Source organism: Heloderma suspectum, chromosome 5 (assembly GCF_057233095.1).
Source record: "Heloderma suspectum isolate Gila_16-S chromosome 5, 16-S_ref, whole genome shotgun sequence".
NCBI lineage: Eukaryota > Metazoa > Chordata > Lepidosauria > Squamata > Helodermatidae > Heloderma > Heloderma suspectum.
The window spans coordinates 165,193,015-165,211,090 of NC_139462.1; the positions used below are offsets into that span (position 1 = coordinate 165,193,015).

The following is an 18,076-nucleotide window of genomic DNA, read 5'->3' on the forward strand; positions in this document are numbered from 1 at the left end:
TGCTGTCCAGACAATCCCTCTGAGTTGCCTCTGAAGCGAGTCTTGACTTAGCTGTGAGCTGCTGAATCACCACACTGGAGCCTGATCTTTGCTTTTTGATTATGCAGATGTCTTAGTTTGTGTAGACTCCCATTCCCTATACTAGATGACACTGGAGATTTCAGAGATCATATGAGAAGATCAATTATGGATCAATTACAGAAGATCAGTTATGGGGATGTCCTTTGTTGTTCACTCAGAATAAACAATCAAGAGAGTTAGGGACAAGCTAGACCTTTTCTTTGCTTAAAAGCAACCATGGGAAGGGAAGTTGATTTTGAGGCCATGATGGCTGACTGACTCTCAGTAGTATAGATGCTTTTCTTATGTAACTACCTCCCCCAAGCATTAACCATGGAGGGGGGAAAGAAAGGCAACAGAGAAGTGTCTCCCCCTGCCCCCACTCCAGCTAATATCAGCTAGCATGTGTGCAGTTTAAACGGGAGAAATGGCACAGGGGAGAACGGTAAATCCCCCCTCCAGCACCACAGAACTAATCCAAATCCCCCTCCCCAGCTACAGCTGTTCTTGACCAGATAAAAATATTTTGGGAGAGTCAGCTGTAGCTCTCCCACACCATGACTAGTTTGGCCCTTTGAGGCACCCTTAGTATGAATTTGGATTGATACACATATAGATCAGAGATTCTGTGGAGGAGCGCTAATATTTAAGGCATGGATATAAATTCTGGCTGTGCTATGGATTTAGGCACAATCTGTGTCTCTCTGCCTCAGTTTCTCTCCTGTGCAATGGGAATTAGGGTGCCTTCCCTTACAAGGCTGTCATGAGGAATAATAAAAGAAAACTTAGGGTGCAATCTTGTCAAGATAGACATCAGCCTCCGAACTTGGAGGCTGATGCCAATCCAATGCAGGATGGGTGGAGCACGGCGGGGAGGCCTCCACACTCTGACCACCCTGCATTCTTGGCTAGACACACAATTTTGTGAGTCTAGCTGGGGCTTCAGACAGCAGGCCTGGAAACCCCATAGAAAGCACCATAAACAGGCTTCTGTGGTCTCCTCCCCTCCCTGCCCCCAGGAAAGCCCTCTTTCCACCCTCTTCACACTCTGTTTTACAAGCACGGAGAGGCACCTGCTGTGATTCTCCCTGCGCAGGCTATGAGGGGCAGGGAGTGCAGATTCCTGGCTCTGAGCTCAGAGCCAGGAGACAAAAAATCCTATGGCTCTCTAAACAGGGTCTAGTGGCCATAGGACTGCTCTCTTAGTCACCTACTGTGGCTTTAAAAGTAAGGTGGACCACATGATTACAGAAATGACCGTGGAATTCTAACCCTCAGGTTTGGTTTTCTTGTGCGCAAAATCAGCTTTTAAAAAAAATCCTATGATACAGTCCCTGAAATTATTTCCAAGCCATTTAAATGTCAGTCTCCCTTTCAGTCTTCTAAATTCCAAGTGATGTCATGGAAGGCACTGGAATTAACACACTATAACTCAGAAGAATCAGAAAAAGCACACTCTTGAGCCAAATTTAACACTGAAAAAGCCGCAAAGCAGCTCCTGACGTGTGATGTCACTACAGACGGGCAATTTTGCTTACCTTTAATCTGACTCTCCACTTCAAAGCACACAGTTTTGAGAAGATTGCTAGTAAGATCATCAAGGATATCAAAATTGTCAATGCTAAACAGAAACTTATTAAAAGGCTTGCTGGCAATGTCCTGAAGCCCAGCAGTGTCCTGGATATCGATTCCCACCACATAAATCGAGATTCCTCTTGCCCTCAGTTTGCTGGCCGGAACCTTGACTTCATCGTTAGACTTCCCATATGTGAGCAGAATGACTACTTGCGGAACGTTGTTCTTCGCTCTGCTCCCAGCAGATTCAGTGAAATATCCTTCCATGATAAAATCCAAGGCAGCACCTGTGTAAGTGCTTCCTTTCCAGAAGGTCAAATTCTGTATTTGTTCCAGAATGTCATCTTTCAAAGAATACTGGTTTAGCAGAAACTCCACGAAGGTCTTATCGCTATATTGGGCCAGCCCAATTCTAATCTGGTTGTGGCCAACATAGAGGCTGGAAATCAGAGTGTGGAGGAAATTTTTCACCTTCTGAAAATTCTCTGAACTAATGCTGATTGAACTGTCCACCAAAAATACGATGTCGGCCACAGTAGCTTTTTGGCACACTAAAGGAGAAAGAGTATTTTTAAAGGGAAATGAGGGTGTTAGTTAGTACTTTTCTGTTTGAGGCTATTTCTGGCTTCAAACTCAATCACAACCTGATAGTCGCTTGATCAACCCAAGTTAGAATTGTGGTTTTTCTCCCCAAAGTTTATTTAATATTGATGCAATTAAATGTTTATGCAGCTTCCTGTTCCAAGTAAGTCAGACAGAGCCATGGAGCTATGCCCAACTTGCCGTTCAAAGGGTCTACATTTCCCCTTGTCCCAGCATTCGTTGTAACAACAAAATTGATCTAATGGCCTCTAGTATGTCACAGCCAGCCCTAACATGAGGCAGAGTGAGCCACCCTCCTCAGGCAGCAGTTGCCACAGGCGTGGGGGTGGCAGCAAGATGTTGAAGGACAAAGCTGTGTGTGACACACAGCCTGTCCTGCACCCCCTAAGCTAGTTGCTGCCATCAGATGCAGTGAAGGACAATATTCCATGACCAATGCTGAAGTAAGCTTCAACTGCCAGTCCAGTAGGATTCACTACAGAGAATGTGGGGGTGGGGGCCACCATCTTTTTCTTTGCCACAGGAGACAAAATGTCTTGAGCCAGCATTGACTAATACTGCCTCAATACAAAGGGCATGACTTGCAAGATATTTCCCTGTGCTAGCACCAGGAACTTAGCTCCAAATCCTGTTAACTATACTGCACAGCAGAGCACAGGATTCGGCTGAAAGAGAAGCTGTAACATCTGCCTGTTTTGTTATGTATGTTTTTATATTGTTAAATTTAACCCAGATAAGATAGGGTTAATAATGTGTCAGAGAGTGAATAAAAGGTGGGACGGGCTTGTATGTGTGGGAGGATTCTGAGGTTATAAAAGGAACGAACAGTCAGATAGGGGTTAGGGATTGATGAAGCAGCATCTAGGTAGTGAGGTTTGTGTGTGGGATTTTAGGAGGGGCAGAGTAGGAAAGTTAGGAACAAGCATTGGTTAATAATAACATATAACTTTTCATGTTTAAAATAAATCTTTGTTTTTAAAAATCCAAATTCCCATGTTTGATTTTACGCTACCTTTAGTATTAAAGCTATTTCCTTGTTACTTCTCCTGTAGCAGGTTGAGAGAACCAATTGAGCATATTGTGTTTCTCTGGAACCCAGAGAGAGTAAAAGGGCTGAAGCTTGTAGGACTGTGAGTACAGCTGTCCCCAAGTGAAAGCAGGTGTTTCCTGAGGGGTCTGGTTCTCAGTTTCTGAGGAGGAGGCTGGGGAAAGGTGGAACCTCAGATAGGAACATCACAAAAGCCTTAATGCCCCCCCCCCCCAAGGCCCTCCAGGCATGTTTCTGGATTGCACAGTCTTGGGCATTTCCATTGTTTTTGCATTCCCAGACAGGCAGCAAAACCAGAAAGTCTATGAAGTTGTCATATGTGGCTGGTAAGCTCTACGGCTCTTCAGCCTGGTGGATTACAAACTGTGCAGTTGGCAGGCCTGATATAGACCTTTAACATTTTATGAAACATCCTATTAAAATATAGTTCCCATTAACCTATTCCAATGTAACAATTTTCCCTGTGTGTGGAAATCTTTTTGGGATGACACTGGTGGACAGTCATAGACAAGCCAACAGTTTTTAACAAAAGAGACTTGAACAGCAGCTAACAGCAGCTTAGCACCCTGTTATGAAAATTTCTGGATAGCTCTGTAGGGATGGCTTCCAAGTGAAGAAATCCATGAGTATTCCTCCACGAGGCTCAGTTAAAAAGCACTCCTGTGAAGGAAAGTGCGATGTCAGAACCAGCCCTTTACTGAACCAGAAAAGGGAGAGTGGGAAGTTATTTTCACATTTAATGTTGAAATCACTTTTCACACTTCCCCCATTTGTATTTTGAATTTTAAAATTTAAGTCAAGACTTAGTTGGCGAAAATGTACATTCTGTTGAATGCTGGCAATCTTCCATTTTCTATGCTGTAATAACAGCATTTGGAAGTGGCATATTTCAGACTGACAGTGGAATCCCATACATGTCTACTCAGAGATAAATGATCTTGAATTCAGTGGTACTCCCAGGTAAGTGCATGTAGGATATGCAGCCTTAAAAAAAAGAAAAAGAAAAGATATTCTCACATAGTGCTGCACTGAAAAAAGTTTCTGCACTTTTTTAATCAATCTCATTCAATTTGAAAATAAATTGCTTTCAAAATAATTTTTAAAGGACGAGAAACTTTTGGCGACATTCTCATTAGTGGGCTGCTTAGTTATGAAGTGGCTGAAGTAGGGATGTATGAATTATATAAAATCCATTCTGTCTGTGTTTTTTGGATTGTCAGTTACCTTTCATTCTGTTGTCCAGTCATCGATGGAATCAGATTGTTTCTGAGTTTCTGAATTTATGCAAATTCGCATTTGCAAAAATTCTCATTTGCATGTACCTGCACTTGCGCAAATGCGCAAATCCCTCCAAAATGGACAAATCCCATCAAAATGAGCATTTTCACACTTTAGCCTTTGCGGGAAATTGCATTTTCAGCATTTTAATGCATATTTGCATATCACTCAATTTGCGCAAACTTCCAGAAAGTTTAAAAAATGGTTTGCAAGCCCTCAGAATCCGCCCAACTGGAGAAGACCTGGTCTGCTGTGGAATCCAAGGGTTGGATTCATAAAAATCTGAACTCATTTGATTCTATTGTGGATTTCTCCAACATCCCTAAGCTGAAGGGTGCATGTGAATGTCATTGTACAATTTCTTCTTTAGCGGTCTGTAGACTCCCTAGCTTCCCACACTTCAGTTAAAGCACAGGGTAAGACATCTTCTCATGGTACTTTTTGGATAAGAAAGTGCAGACAGCCAGGGAAACTATAGAATGATGGGAAGATGGAGAGCAATTGAAAAAGAGGAAAAAAACACAGACCTTTGGCCATCTTGTACCAATAAGGTAAGCTCAAAACCTCCGCTAAAAGAATGAGGCAGAAAATCAGGAAAGAAAACCTCCAAGAAATTGGAGGACATATTTCAGTACAGCACTTTCCTCAGTGTTACGAGTAAAAATGCCCTTACTGGTGTAGCTAATCTTGTATCATGTTCTTGGTATGCAACAGATTCTCTTCTCTGACTGTGGGCCTGGCACCTCATAAGATGTTGCAGAATACAAAAGCCAGCAATGTCAGATTGTGTTATTATAGGTCACAAGGCCCTATGTTAAGGGTGAGTCAGACAAATCACATTCCACCATTACAACCAGAAATTAGAGGAGCAGCAGGTTCTAAAACTTATACTCAGAAAATGACTCAGAGGATTGATCTGAATCCTGGCAGCGTAGGACTGGTCAATTTGCGAATGGTTTATGCTGACTTTGAGGTAGGAAGGGTATGAAATGGCTTATTTATAGGAATTCAAATTTTGATGAATGACCTCCAGCAGCTTGACAGGTGTTTGTCTGTTTTCTTTTTCATAGAAATTGCTAGGGTTAATCTTTATGGTCCATTTCCTCCATTTGTACAGCATCTTTTGGTAGTTTGTTGTTTCAGGTCAGGGGGAAGGTCTAGTATATGCTGTGCCCTAGCAGTAGCTTTACATGTTTGTTTGTTTTTTCTTTAAAATTCAGTTTTCCAGCTCATTTTATCCTATTCATAAGATCTGGGCATGGCCAGAATGATCCTGCAGAAGGGAGGGGGTATAATGTGAGTGAGTCTGGCTAGTTACTAGGGAGATGGAATAGAATGGAAGGGAGGAGGGAGTTTATTATGTTAGTTTTAAAGTTAGACAGGTAGGAGACCATGAGATTTGGGGAGGGGGGAATAGGAGCTGCAAATGGGCAGGAGGAGTTCTCCATTTGGATTTCCCCTCCCAAGGTTGTAGCAGTGTCTACACCCTTGGAGGGGGAACTCTGTAAAATCCTATTGTCCTTTGGATACTCTCCAAGGCATCATAGGATTTCTCTCTAAGTTATTTCTACTCTTGTTGTTTTATTATACTGCAGGAGTGGAGAACCAAACTGTGGGCCTTTTCTTGAGGTATAACTTAAAAGTTAAAACATTCTGAAATCTGGCTCTCCCAGAGATTTCTCCGACACAGCCACTCTCTAGGACTGTATACGGAATGATACTTCTTTACTGACACTCTAGGACTTCCTGTTTGAGAGACAGAGAGTAGTGTGACTTCCTATGAGCTATGTTCTCTTAAGAACTACGTGTCCCAGAGTTCCTTCATGCTGGCATTTTCTCTGCATTTGCAAGCTGTTATATTTACAAGAAAGACCTCAAAATGTGCTGGCCCCAAAAGAACAAAAACCTTTTCGGACCCAAATATATGTGAGTAAACAAACTAGACTTCATTTACATGTCTATAAACCTATCAGAGATTTATGTCACTGGGATTTTGTGGTAAAAATTATTTCGGAATTCTGGATGTTTATAGAGTAATGCTAAATTTCCTGAAATAATAATAGGCTGTTCATACTAAAATACATGCATCACAATATTTCTTTGTTAGAATAAATGTGTGTTTTAAAAACTTATGTCAGGGTGCAATCCTATGGCCACTAGATAGCGGCTAGACGGCCATAGAATTTTTCAGTTTTCAGGAACCACCTCCCCGCCCTTGCCCACACTGTCTCATAGGCAGCATGATTCACCCCTGGCTCCATGCTGGGAAGAGCAGCATGGAGCGGGGGGAAAGGGGGGCATTCCTGGCAGTGGGGCAGGGTTAGCAGAAGCGTCGTCACGACACTTCCTGTGTGCCATCCGGCCTCCCCCCTCCCGCTCCGGACCACTCTGGCTAGACAACCTAAATTGGCCATCTAGCCAGTAATGCAGGGTGGCCAGAGCGTGGAGAAAAAGATCCCCTCCGTCCTCCGCCCAGCCTGCATTGGATAGTCAGGCGCCTCCGAGTTTGGAGGCGGCCAACTATCCCAATAGGATTGCTCCCTTAAAGTGCCTCTATGTGAATTCTTACACTCCTAAACAGTCTGTGAGGGCCCCTTCCAACTCTATCATTCTAGGTGGATGGTATTGGTTGCCAGTTTGGGTACCTGTAACATGGAATGGTAGCTTCAGTTGCATAATAGTTTCAGTTGCATAGATTCCAGGTTTCTATTCCAGCAAACGGACAAATTTCTTTCTTTCTCTCTCTCTCACTCTCTCGCGCACACACACATACACACAGTATCCACACCCTGAGAGACCCTTGTGGATTTACCTGGAGAAACCTGGGTGATTTGTCGAGAGGCTTCCTCTACATTAGTACATATCACCTGAAGTATATTTTGGGAGATACCCTGCAGACCAGCAAAATCTCCCACATTGTAAACATGTGTTTCATCTGGATCACTAGCAATTTCCTGAAGCTCAGACAAAACAGCATCTTTAATGCCTACAACATAAAGCGTGATGCCTGTGCTCTTGACTTCTTCTGCTGGTTCACTGATACTATCCTGAGCTTGCCCGTCTGTTATCACTACTGCAATTTGGGGGACACCTTTATGGCGCCGACTTCCAGCCATTTCACTGAACTGGTTGTCCAGCATAAACTTCAAGCTCTTTCCAGTTTTGGTACCCCTTCCTTTGTAGTGCAGATTCTGTATCTTCTTTAGGATGTCCTCTTTGTGATGGAAAGTGTTCAGGAAGAACTCGTTGTGGGGCAGATCGGTGTACTGAATCATGCCAATCTGGATTTTATCCTCTCCAATGTCAAAACTGTCCACCAGGGTATACAGGAAGTCTTGTATCCTTTTGAAGTTCTCTGTTCCTATACTCCAGGATCCATCCACCAGGAACACAATATCTGCAACAGAAGCTTCTCTGCAGACTGAAGAAACACATTGCAACATTGTTCTGTTCTTAGCAGAGGCATTCATTAAATTCAGGACAGACAGACAAAAGGAAGAACTTCATATAACACGTAACTTAGTTTATGGAATTGGCTGCCACTAGATGTGGTGATCACCGCTGGCTTAAGGCCGCAATCCTATACATGCTTAGACAGAAAAAAGTCCTGCAACTCCCAGCTGAGGAATACTGGGAGTTGTAGGGCATTTTTCTATCTAAATATGCATAGGATTGGCTTTTTTAAACGGTTTAGTCAAATTCAAGAAGTATACATCTATAAATGTCTGTTAGTAATGATAATTAAATTGAGCTTCCATGTTCAGAGAGGCAGTAATTCTCTGAGGGCAGTAACCAACTGTGTCATTCCACTAGCATAAACGACGTTGCGCTAGCAGAAACTAGGTTTAAAACTATGCACAAGAGAATTCAACTACAGTTACATCTGTTTAAGCATGTGCAAGCGGCTGGCGCAATCCATTGTCCAAATGGGTATGCATTACACTTGTGCAGCCAGTCGTGCATTACACTTGCACAACCTCTTGCACAATGGAAAGATGCGGCAGAGCTTTGCTAGCACTATTTGAGTGTGCAGAATGACACCATTGAATACTGCCCTGAACAACAGATATTGGAGACAAATAACAAGACGGCTGGTGCCTTCATGCCCTGTTTGTGTGGTTATCTGGCTGGCCACTGATGAGAACAGGATGCTCAACCAGATGGAGCCAAGAGAGGGCTTATGGTCATTATCCAATTACAATTGCAGATGATTTTGGTTTTTTGTTTGCAAAATAAGCTCCACTCAAATTCAAAATTAATTAATCGGGGGGGGGGGCACTGACAGACATTGCAGTTTTCACCAACCAAGAGATGCAGTGCTTCCCGACAGAGGGCTCCTCGCTGTAACAATCCAAAGGCATTGTGAAAGAGTTCCATCCTTTTTTTGTTTGGGGCACCCTTTTCCGTAGCAAGGAAAAAGATGGAAGAAGCAGCAGGAAAAGATGAGAGGGCTACAAATGGAAGATGACAACATTTGGGCCCCCCGTTAAATCCCATGAATGAGGCAGGGTGACGGCACAATAAAAGCCTCATTTAGAAGCACCCTTACATTGCCCTGTTGTGTTCCGTATTTGCTTCTCCGTTCTTTTGAAGAAGCAGAACAATATTATCTAAGGCAGTGGTAACCAACCAAAGGTCCCCAGATGTTGTTGGAGTACAACTCCCATCATCCATGCTGTTTGGAGATGATGGGAGCTGTAGTCCAACAACATCTGGGCACATAAAGTTGGGAACCAGTGAGCTAGGGAAATTTGGCTTTTAATTTGTACAAGAAAGTTGCAGAAACTAGGAGCAGCAAGAAATTAAACAAGCTCCATTGAAATCTGGGGCTTCCATTCTCCTTGCCCGCTTTTGGGGGTTTTCTGGCAGTGCTCCTATGCTTTTAGCAGCTGCTTGGCAGCAGAAATTCAGTAGTTAAGGCCTTTTCCAGCATTGGGATGCAGTGACAAGAAACAGAGAAAAAGATACCTGAGCTCTTTCAGATGAAAGAAGGAACCCGATACAAATCAATGACAATTGTGGGAGTTACACCTACTACCTATCACTATTTCTACTTAAAGACAACAGGAATGTTGTCATTGATCTCACTGGGTGCCAAGGAAGTATGAATATTGCATTACCGGTGGTTTGGGCATCAGTGGAGCACAACGTGGTCAAACACACAAGAATAAAAAATTGGTTCCAATAATCCATCCTGAATGCACCCCTAGACGGAAAAAAAAGAACACCCATTATTCATACTGAAAAACATGCCTCCTATCCAAAATTTCTCTTTCTGTGTAAAAGCTTAAAGGCCAATTTATGCATGCATCACTTGAGGACATGAAGCTGAATGTGTGAATTGACTCCACTCAAAAGTATTGTGTCTGTGATGTTTTATCTGTGATGGTAATAGTCATCACTTGTTATTGCATTAATTGAGTAATATACAAGCATATGCTAGTGAGCTCAGCATAACTCACACTGGAGAAAAGTGGGGACTGAAGAATAATCCTTTTCAGTGACTGCATTTAGATGTAACAACAAACCTTGCCACAAGCATGGTTTGTGATGGGCTGCCAAACCAGGATATCAAACCATGGTTTGAGGCTGGCTTGCAAACCACAGATTCAGATTGCTCTTTTGTCTGAATTCACAAACCACTGAAAAGCCACAATTGGACTCCACCTCAAGAGATAGAAGTTGTGTGATGAACAGATGGAATACAAAAGTGGACGATCATCTCTAAACACTGATTAGCCTTTTTTGTGTCTGGAAGCTCAAACCATAGTGTGGGTTCTTAACTATGGTTAGCACAAACCATGGTTTGGCATATGTTTGAACTGAGCCATTGTAAACAGAGAGCAGTGTGGTCAGCATCTGCTTTTGGACTTTTGGCAATGACAGGCCAGCTGTAGAATACCAATATTTATGGCAAATACCCATTTTGATTAATAATAATGAAACAGTCTCTGAAATAATCATGACAAATAAAGCCCTAGAGACTAAGCCAACATTGTTTATGAGAAACCAAATGTTTTAGAATCTACCTACAAAAGATAAACTGTTAACATCATACAGTCTAGCAATTGTACAAATCATTGGAATGACTGTGCAAGCACACTGCATTATTGCATTTCAGAAGCTTCTCTAGTTTGACCTTTTGAAACTATTTGATACTAATCTGCACTGCATTTTTTTTTCCTTATGGAAACCAGGCTGAAAAGCCAATTCCAAAAAATTAGCTCCTTCCTGTACTATCAGTCAAAGCATGGCCCAAGGGCATTTTAACCTTTGAATAATACTCCTGCACAAATCCCTTTTCAAAATTAGCCAAGCCACAATGCTTCATGTAGAAACTTGACACTGTGCTTCATTTAATTCAGAGGAGAAGGAGGGAGTGGTTAGGAAAGCCAGTCACAAACAGCAAGAATAGATAACCCACGTCAGCGAAAGCTGAGCCATATGTGGATGCACAGGAACTTCATCCTCAAGAGGTGAATGATGGCAGGTACCTGATGAAGGCACAAGAATAATATCTCTCTGACTTAGTAGTCACCATCATGAATGTTACAAAGTCATCCCAGATTTTTGTTTTAAGAGCAGGTTCTGGACTCTCCCCCTCTTTGTAATATGGGCCCTTTGTTATTTACTCGCATAGGCCCCAAATTACTTGTTTATGATTAGACCCACATAATATAATACCACTTGTGACCTGCTTTCTTTAACCATGGTGTTATTGCTGGTCTGACTGTTCAGTCTTTTACCAGCCACCTCCTTTGGTGATTTCCCAGGATGTAACATAACGCAATAGGTCAAAGATGAAAGAGCAGCAAGTCAAACATTATGGTAACATCACAGTAGATGTGTGAAGAGTGGATCTACCCTTCCATGCCTTTGCTCTGTTATGTTAAGGGTACCAAAGATCAGCAGAAACTATAACTTGGGTTTTAAAAAAAAATTATTATTTGATAACCCAGTATTGCCATTACCTTATTATGGCAAAAAAAGTGTTGTTTGCAGTGGTATAGTGCAGCCAGGACTCCTGGGGCCATGGCAACAGCACCTTTTGATTAGCAGGGATGCTGATGTCATCTGCCACCCCCTTCTAAATTACCTGTTCTTTTTGAGCTTAGCTGCAATCCTCACACTAGCTGGGGCACAGGATTTATGGGTAGGGATGTCAGAGAAATCCTCAACGGATTCAAATGAGATTGGATTTCTATGAATCCAGCCTGTAGATTCTGCAGTGAACTGGCTTTAAAAAAAAACAGGGGGGGATTTGTACAACTTCGCACTTGCACTAATGCACATTAGCGCTAAAGCACATTAGCGCTAAAGCACATTAGCGCTAATGTTGCACAAGTGGAACAACATTCTTGTACATCCCTAAAAAACCCCAAACCTAATTCCATCAATGAGTGGACGATGAAATGAAAGATGCCTGACAATCCATGAAACACAGGTGGAACGGATTTAACAAAAACCATACATCCCTAGTTGTGAGCTATCCCTCTTGTAATGCAAAATATTTGGGGAGTAGCCTGATCTTGAATGGGCAATCAAGACCCAATTACTTTACAAAAGACCAGCTCCTGGTAGAGATGAAAACTGCTAGAATTGGTTTGTTGACACAGCTGCCTGCAGTTTTGGACTTTCCTTGGGGGCATAGCTATTAGGACTGTCATAATGAATGCCAGCACTTCAAAATGTACCACTACACTATTAGTTGTCTGAGCCTTAAAACTGTATAGATATGAAGACACACTTCTGTCTTGGTGTTGAGGCAATGTGGTCTCAGCACAGCAAAATGTGTCTTTTTCTAAAGCTAACCACTTTTCCCAATGGCTTGTTTCCAATCAGACAAACTGCAGCAGTGAATTACATTTGATAAACATGGCATTTCTGGACAGCTTTCCGAGCAAAAAACACAGAACAAACAACAGGATAGGAAGATGTAATCAGCTAGTTTGAACAAATAACCTGGGTTAGCAGTTCTACTCATGTGGTTAGAAAGTGCAGGACCACACAAGTGAGTCTACATTAAGTATAAGCCAACATCCATCTCGGTATGGAAAAGGACACACATTGCATTGAAAAATAGGAAGGGTTCATTAGTCATGAAGGTTGCACAAAGTGAGGAATACAAAAACCCTTCCTCTGTTGCAATATACAGTTGTTCTTCCATATTGGTGCTTTGCGCTTCACTGGATGCAAATCTAAGATAACACTATGGATTTTCCCTGCCAAAGAATGGTATGTACCTCCCACCATCACCACCCCAAGCTCACATTTTGGGGAAATGGCTAAATTCTGATAATTTTTCATCAATGCCACGAAATACTAGATACTTAATTTTTCTAAAACTAACAGCGCCTCTGCCTCAAAAATCCAAAAAATTTAAACCTTTTTTTCTTAAGGAGAAAAGCAAGATTGCTATTATGAAAAGAAAAATGAAAACATTTTCTTTCATTGTGAGTTGAACTGACAGCAACTGTGAATATCTCGCTTTTCAGCAAGTATCATTTCAGTTCCTACAAAGCCATATTAATATGACATAGCTTGTGCTATGCAATTTCCGTGCAGACACTGATCCCCCAAAGTTCATTTTAAAAAATTACTCTTCTTTCCCAGACTTCAAAAAGGTGTTTTGATATATGAATCTATGCAGCATGTTCACACCAGAAATGAATACTGTTCATGTGTTGCTACAGAATTTTTTACTTTTCTTATCACCTACATGTCAAAAGGAAGTTTTCATCTGGTATTTACATATAGCAGGTAACTGGTAAAACCATTCCTGGATTGTACAAAACGGATAAAACTATTCCTGGATTGTACAATTTAGGACTGTATGTAGAAAGTGGCATAGCTGAACCTTCCCCTACATATAAAAAAATCCACACACATAGGGAATGAGATGACAGGGAGAAAGTTCAAGGTCAGCCTTCTCCCTTACATGTTAGCTTTCTATGTGCAGGGGAGTCCACAGATGAGTATGTGCTTCCCCTATGCAGTCTGAAGTGGTACAATCCTAGAATAGTTTCCACACATGATCTGCTGCTTAGATAGAACAGGCCTACACACAATTTATAGTCAAGGGTTTACTCTTATTCATCCTGTTAAAATAATACTGTTATATGTAACATGAAAAACTGTGGCAAGATGATCACACGTGATGGTGAGCAACAGGGAGGGAGAGAGAAGGGGTGACAAAAAGAGAGGAAGAAAAGGGGGTGGCAGGAAGAGAGAGAAAGTGACTATGCCCACTTTGGGCTCTGGCCCTGCCCACCATGGGCATGAGGCCCCTGAAAGTTTGTTGTTGTTGTTTATTCGGTCAGTCGCTTCCGACTCTTCGTGACTTCATGGACCAGCCCACGCCAGAGCTTCCTGTCGGCCGTCGCCACCCCCAGCTCCCCCAAGGTCAAGTCTGTCACCTCCAGAATATCATCCATTCATCTTGCCCTTGGTCGGCCCCTCTTCCTTTTGCCTTCCACTACTCCTGAAGAAATGCAGCCCTCAGCAGAAAAAGATTTCCCACCCCTGCTATAAACTAAGTTCATTCTCTAAGTTCCCTGTCTTTATTTAACCAAAACCAGCACTATCCATAAACAAGAGGCAGGTGTCAGCCATCTTGAGGAAACCCCAAGGTTTGTAGAAGTAGAAAAAAAAAAAACCTTCAGAGGAAAAAACATAAGGGCAGGGGATGCAAAAACAGCCCAATGAAGACTTAGCATGTGTGGGCACAGAATGCTGTCTAACTGGGGAAGGGGAGACGATATCCTGGAAGAGGGCACAGCTGGAACCCTGAACTCCTAGGAGCATGCCACACTGCAACATTTTGTTGCAGGGCCCACTTGTACTACCATACGAATGAATATGAGCCAGCCAAAATTATTTAGCTGTATCAATTAGGGAGGGACGAATCTGCCTATTTTGGTTTCTTTCCATTCCTCATTTTGCCATTTTAAATTTGGTCCATCCTGAACTTTGAGAATTTCTCTAATCTTAAGTTTGGTTTGTCCTGATCTTGGGAAATTTTTGTTTGTTAGTCTGCATCAACATTTGTATGCATTTTTGTGCACACTGTAGAGAATATGAAAGAAAGACCAGCAAGCCATACTAACGTAGAAACTGAAGTGCCTCTCCCAAAATAGATGGTCCCCTCCTTTATTGAACTCCACCTCTCCTCCCTTCTCTCCCTTTAACCCATAAAGAACCATAACATATCATGCCACATCTCTCTTTATTACCACATTAACATTAAATTATCATAACCCTCATAAGCAATTATAACTGGAATAAACTCACATAGTGAATCTTCCTTGCCAAATTATTAATACGATTTTCAAAGATACGGTCTTTGACGTGGTCTGACAATTCTTCTCAATTTTATTCTTGAGTTTTACTGTGTCCACATTATCTAGCATATCATTACTTGTGAGGCTAGCATGTAAGTCCAAGTGTTGCATAGTTATGGTTTCATGCATTCTCATTTTTGCTACTGCATTGGATAATGGGTGACCCGGATCCAGCTGACGTTGAGCTAACAATGTTGCATCTTTTATGATGCCCGCAACTATCCTGTCCCTTATAAACTCTTCTTTTATTGTTGCATAAAAGCACTGTTCTGCTAGAGTGTGTACAGTAGTGATAAAAGCTTCTGCAGTTTCCCCTTGCTCCTGGCACCTCCTTTTTAATTGTTGCTCTTTCATATAGGACATCGTCTTCCTATAAAATGGTTATCAGAAGCTTCCTTCACTTTCGTATAACCTTTTCAGTCTTATGCAGTGAAGGATAGACTGCAGAGAATTTCATTTGCAGTGTCCCCTGTTGCAAAAATGAGAGCATTCACTTGGTGTTCTTGTGGCTTCTGCATAAACCTAGAAGCTATCCTATATCTCTCAAATCTGTTACGGCACAATCCTATGCATGTTTAGACAGAAAAAAGGCCCACAACTCCCAGTGTGCCCCAGCCAGCATGGGATGCATAGGAGTGCGCACTTAGGGCACAATCCTATGGCTGCTAGACAGCAGCTAGATGGCCACAGGATTTTTCAGTTTATGGGAACTGAACTCAGAGCCAGCACTCTGAGGTCGGTCCCCAGAAAGCTGCCTCCCCAACCCTGCCACCTCGTAAGAGGCATTGTTTGTCCTTGGCTCTGTGTTCGTAAGAGCAGCACGAAGCAGGGGGAAAGGGGGTATTACTGGGGGCAGGGAACACTCCCTTTCCCCCTGGCAGGGGTGGCAGAAGCATCATTACGACACTTCCTATGCACCGTCCAGCCTCTCCGCCCACTCCGACCGGCCCCAGCCAGACAGCCTAAATCAACCGTCTAGCTGCTAATGCGAGGCGACTGGAGCGTGGCGGAGAAGTCCCCTCTTCTCTGGGCCAACCGCTTGAATTCTGAACATTTTGCAAATCAAATTTTTGAAGTTGAGCCATTTGTGATATAGGGTCCATAGCTTTTCAGACTTAATTCTCACTTGGCTCTCTGATTATTCCAAGGTCTCTCCTTTTGCCTTCCCTTACTAGGAGGTTTTTTTTTCACTTTCTCTTTGTAGTGGTTCTTCCCTTCTCCATTTTTCTGATATTAAAAGTTTGTTTCTGTTCTTTTTTTTTTTTTTTAGTTTTCCACCCACTCTTCTTGCAGTCTGGAGGGTTTTTTTTTCTTTTCCCTCTCCTCTCCTCTCTTGTCCTCTCCTCGAACAAGAGATGGTCCCGCTCTGACACCATGTTTGAAAGAAAGACCAGCAACCATGTTGAAGTAGAAACTGAAGTGCCTTTCCCAAAGGAGATAGCTCCTCCTTTATTGAACTCCATCTCTTCTTCCTATTCTTCCTTTAACCAATAAAGAACCATAACAATCTGCCATACACACTTCTCCTAGTCCTTCAATTTTTGTACACAGTTTTGCCTAATATACACATTTTTTTGCAAGCAATTTTCCTAGTATAATGCGTTTTGGCACATTTTCACTAACCTTGTGTCATGTGTGCACTTTTCCCTAATATACACAGTTCTGTATGGAAAAAAGTGCAAATTTTGAAAGATAACAGAGTTTTGGTTCCCGTATTGGTTTGGAAGTATGGAATTAGCTGCGTTCATATTAAAACATGAACTGAATGAATAAAACATGAACTGAATGAATTTCTCCCCCATGCCTATTCCCAATGGGAGAGATTTAAGCATGTGCTCAACTTTCCCATTGAAGCCCATGGGACTTAAAAGTACTTAACTTTGGCTGAATCATGCTCAATGTAGCTGGGTGAATAGAAAAATTATGGCTCCCAGTGACTGCATGTGATTATCACTGTTCATTTTGTATCCCCAGAAACCCACAGCCTTTTCAGACCAGCTTGACTAAAAAAGGTTGTAGTGACAGATCAGAGAACTCATTTCATACCTTAATTATAAGCATTTCGCAATCAAAGACTAGCAAACTAGATCACAACAGAACAATATTCCAAATAGACATATAACAAAGCTCCATTGTAGCATACAAATTATTTTTAAAAACAGCACCATCATTTCAAAACATTATTGCCTGGCATAATTGGTTTTTCAAACTATGAAAAAACAAAACAAAAAATCAGATTGCCCCCCTTTAAAAAGAAAATTATAAAATGAAACATTTGAGAATGTTCACTTGCTACTCTTATATCGAACCAACTTATAGCAAACCAACTTGTACAAAAACAGTTTCTAGTATACAAAAAGATAGATGTGTTTGCTTGGTTACTATTATATTATCAACTACAGTACTTCTGAAACTACAAAATCAAATTAAATACTACATTTCAAAAGTCTAGTTATTGTACTACTGATCTTCCCAATGTAGCTAAATACATCAACTAAATCATAAACACCCACTTCTCAGAAGTAACATTTAATATTATTTTATGCAATACTTGCATCTCTTATTTTCTGCTGGAGCATACACTTGTAACATGTCAGGTGAACTTGCTGATGTTAAATGCAATCCCTTATTTTTTTCCTATTTGGAAAAGAAGAGCAATTGATAGGATTTGTATTTAGGCTGGAATCTAGTTTTTATCACCAAGCAGACCAGTGGTATCCCATATGTCCTGCAAACATTCTCATCATCCTGCAAACATTCTATTCTTTATTTCATTTCCTGCTAACTTAAAGATAAGGAATGTCATCCTCTTTGTGGCAGTTTGTTTAAATAATTGTGAATAAATGACTCTCTCCTACCTGAAGAAGCTCTCCCTCTTGTACTCTTGCTTTTCTGAACTGCCTTTTTCTCTCAGGAAGTAATATACAAAGGCTGAAGCCCTGAAATATGAAAAGAATGAGGCACACAGCTTCAACACATATGTCCAGTATTTTGCTTCCGTTTAAAATATATTAAAAACTGGCTTCCTGAACCTTTTCTTGGCTTACCAAGCAGCAACGCCATTTGGGAAACGTCTATTCCACACAAACACCCTTTCAGACCATTACATTTTAATTCTAGAATTAACTATGAGAATCTAGGAACATTTCACTTGCAATGCATCCCAAGTCTA

General features: G+C 41.7%; 1 protein-coding gene across 1 annotated transcript in view; it reads right to left on the bottom strand.

The window, feature by feature from the left end:
- LOC146344779 (collagen alpha-4(VI) chain-like) overlaps positions 1-18,076 on the bottom strand; it is a 134,385-nt gene that overhangs the window by 93,736 nt on the left and 22,573 nt on the right. Inside the window, exons 3-6 of the mRNA XM_084858185.1 lie at positions 17,763-17,843; positions 9,685-9,770; positions 7,377-7,985; positions 1,599-2,186 (exon numbers count right to left, since the gene is read on the bottom strand). Coding sequence (XP_084714311.1) covers positions 1,599-2,186; positions 7,377-7,985; positions 9,685-9,757 — 1,270 coding nt within the window. The 5' untranslated portion in view covers positions 9,758-9,770; positions 17,763-17,843. The remainder of the gene's footprint in view (positions 1-1,598; positions 2,187-7,376; positions 7,986-9,684; positions 9,771-17,762; positions 17,844-18,076) is intronic.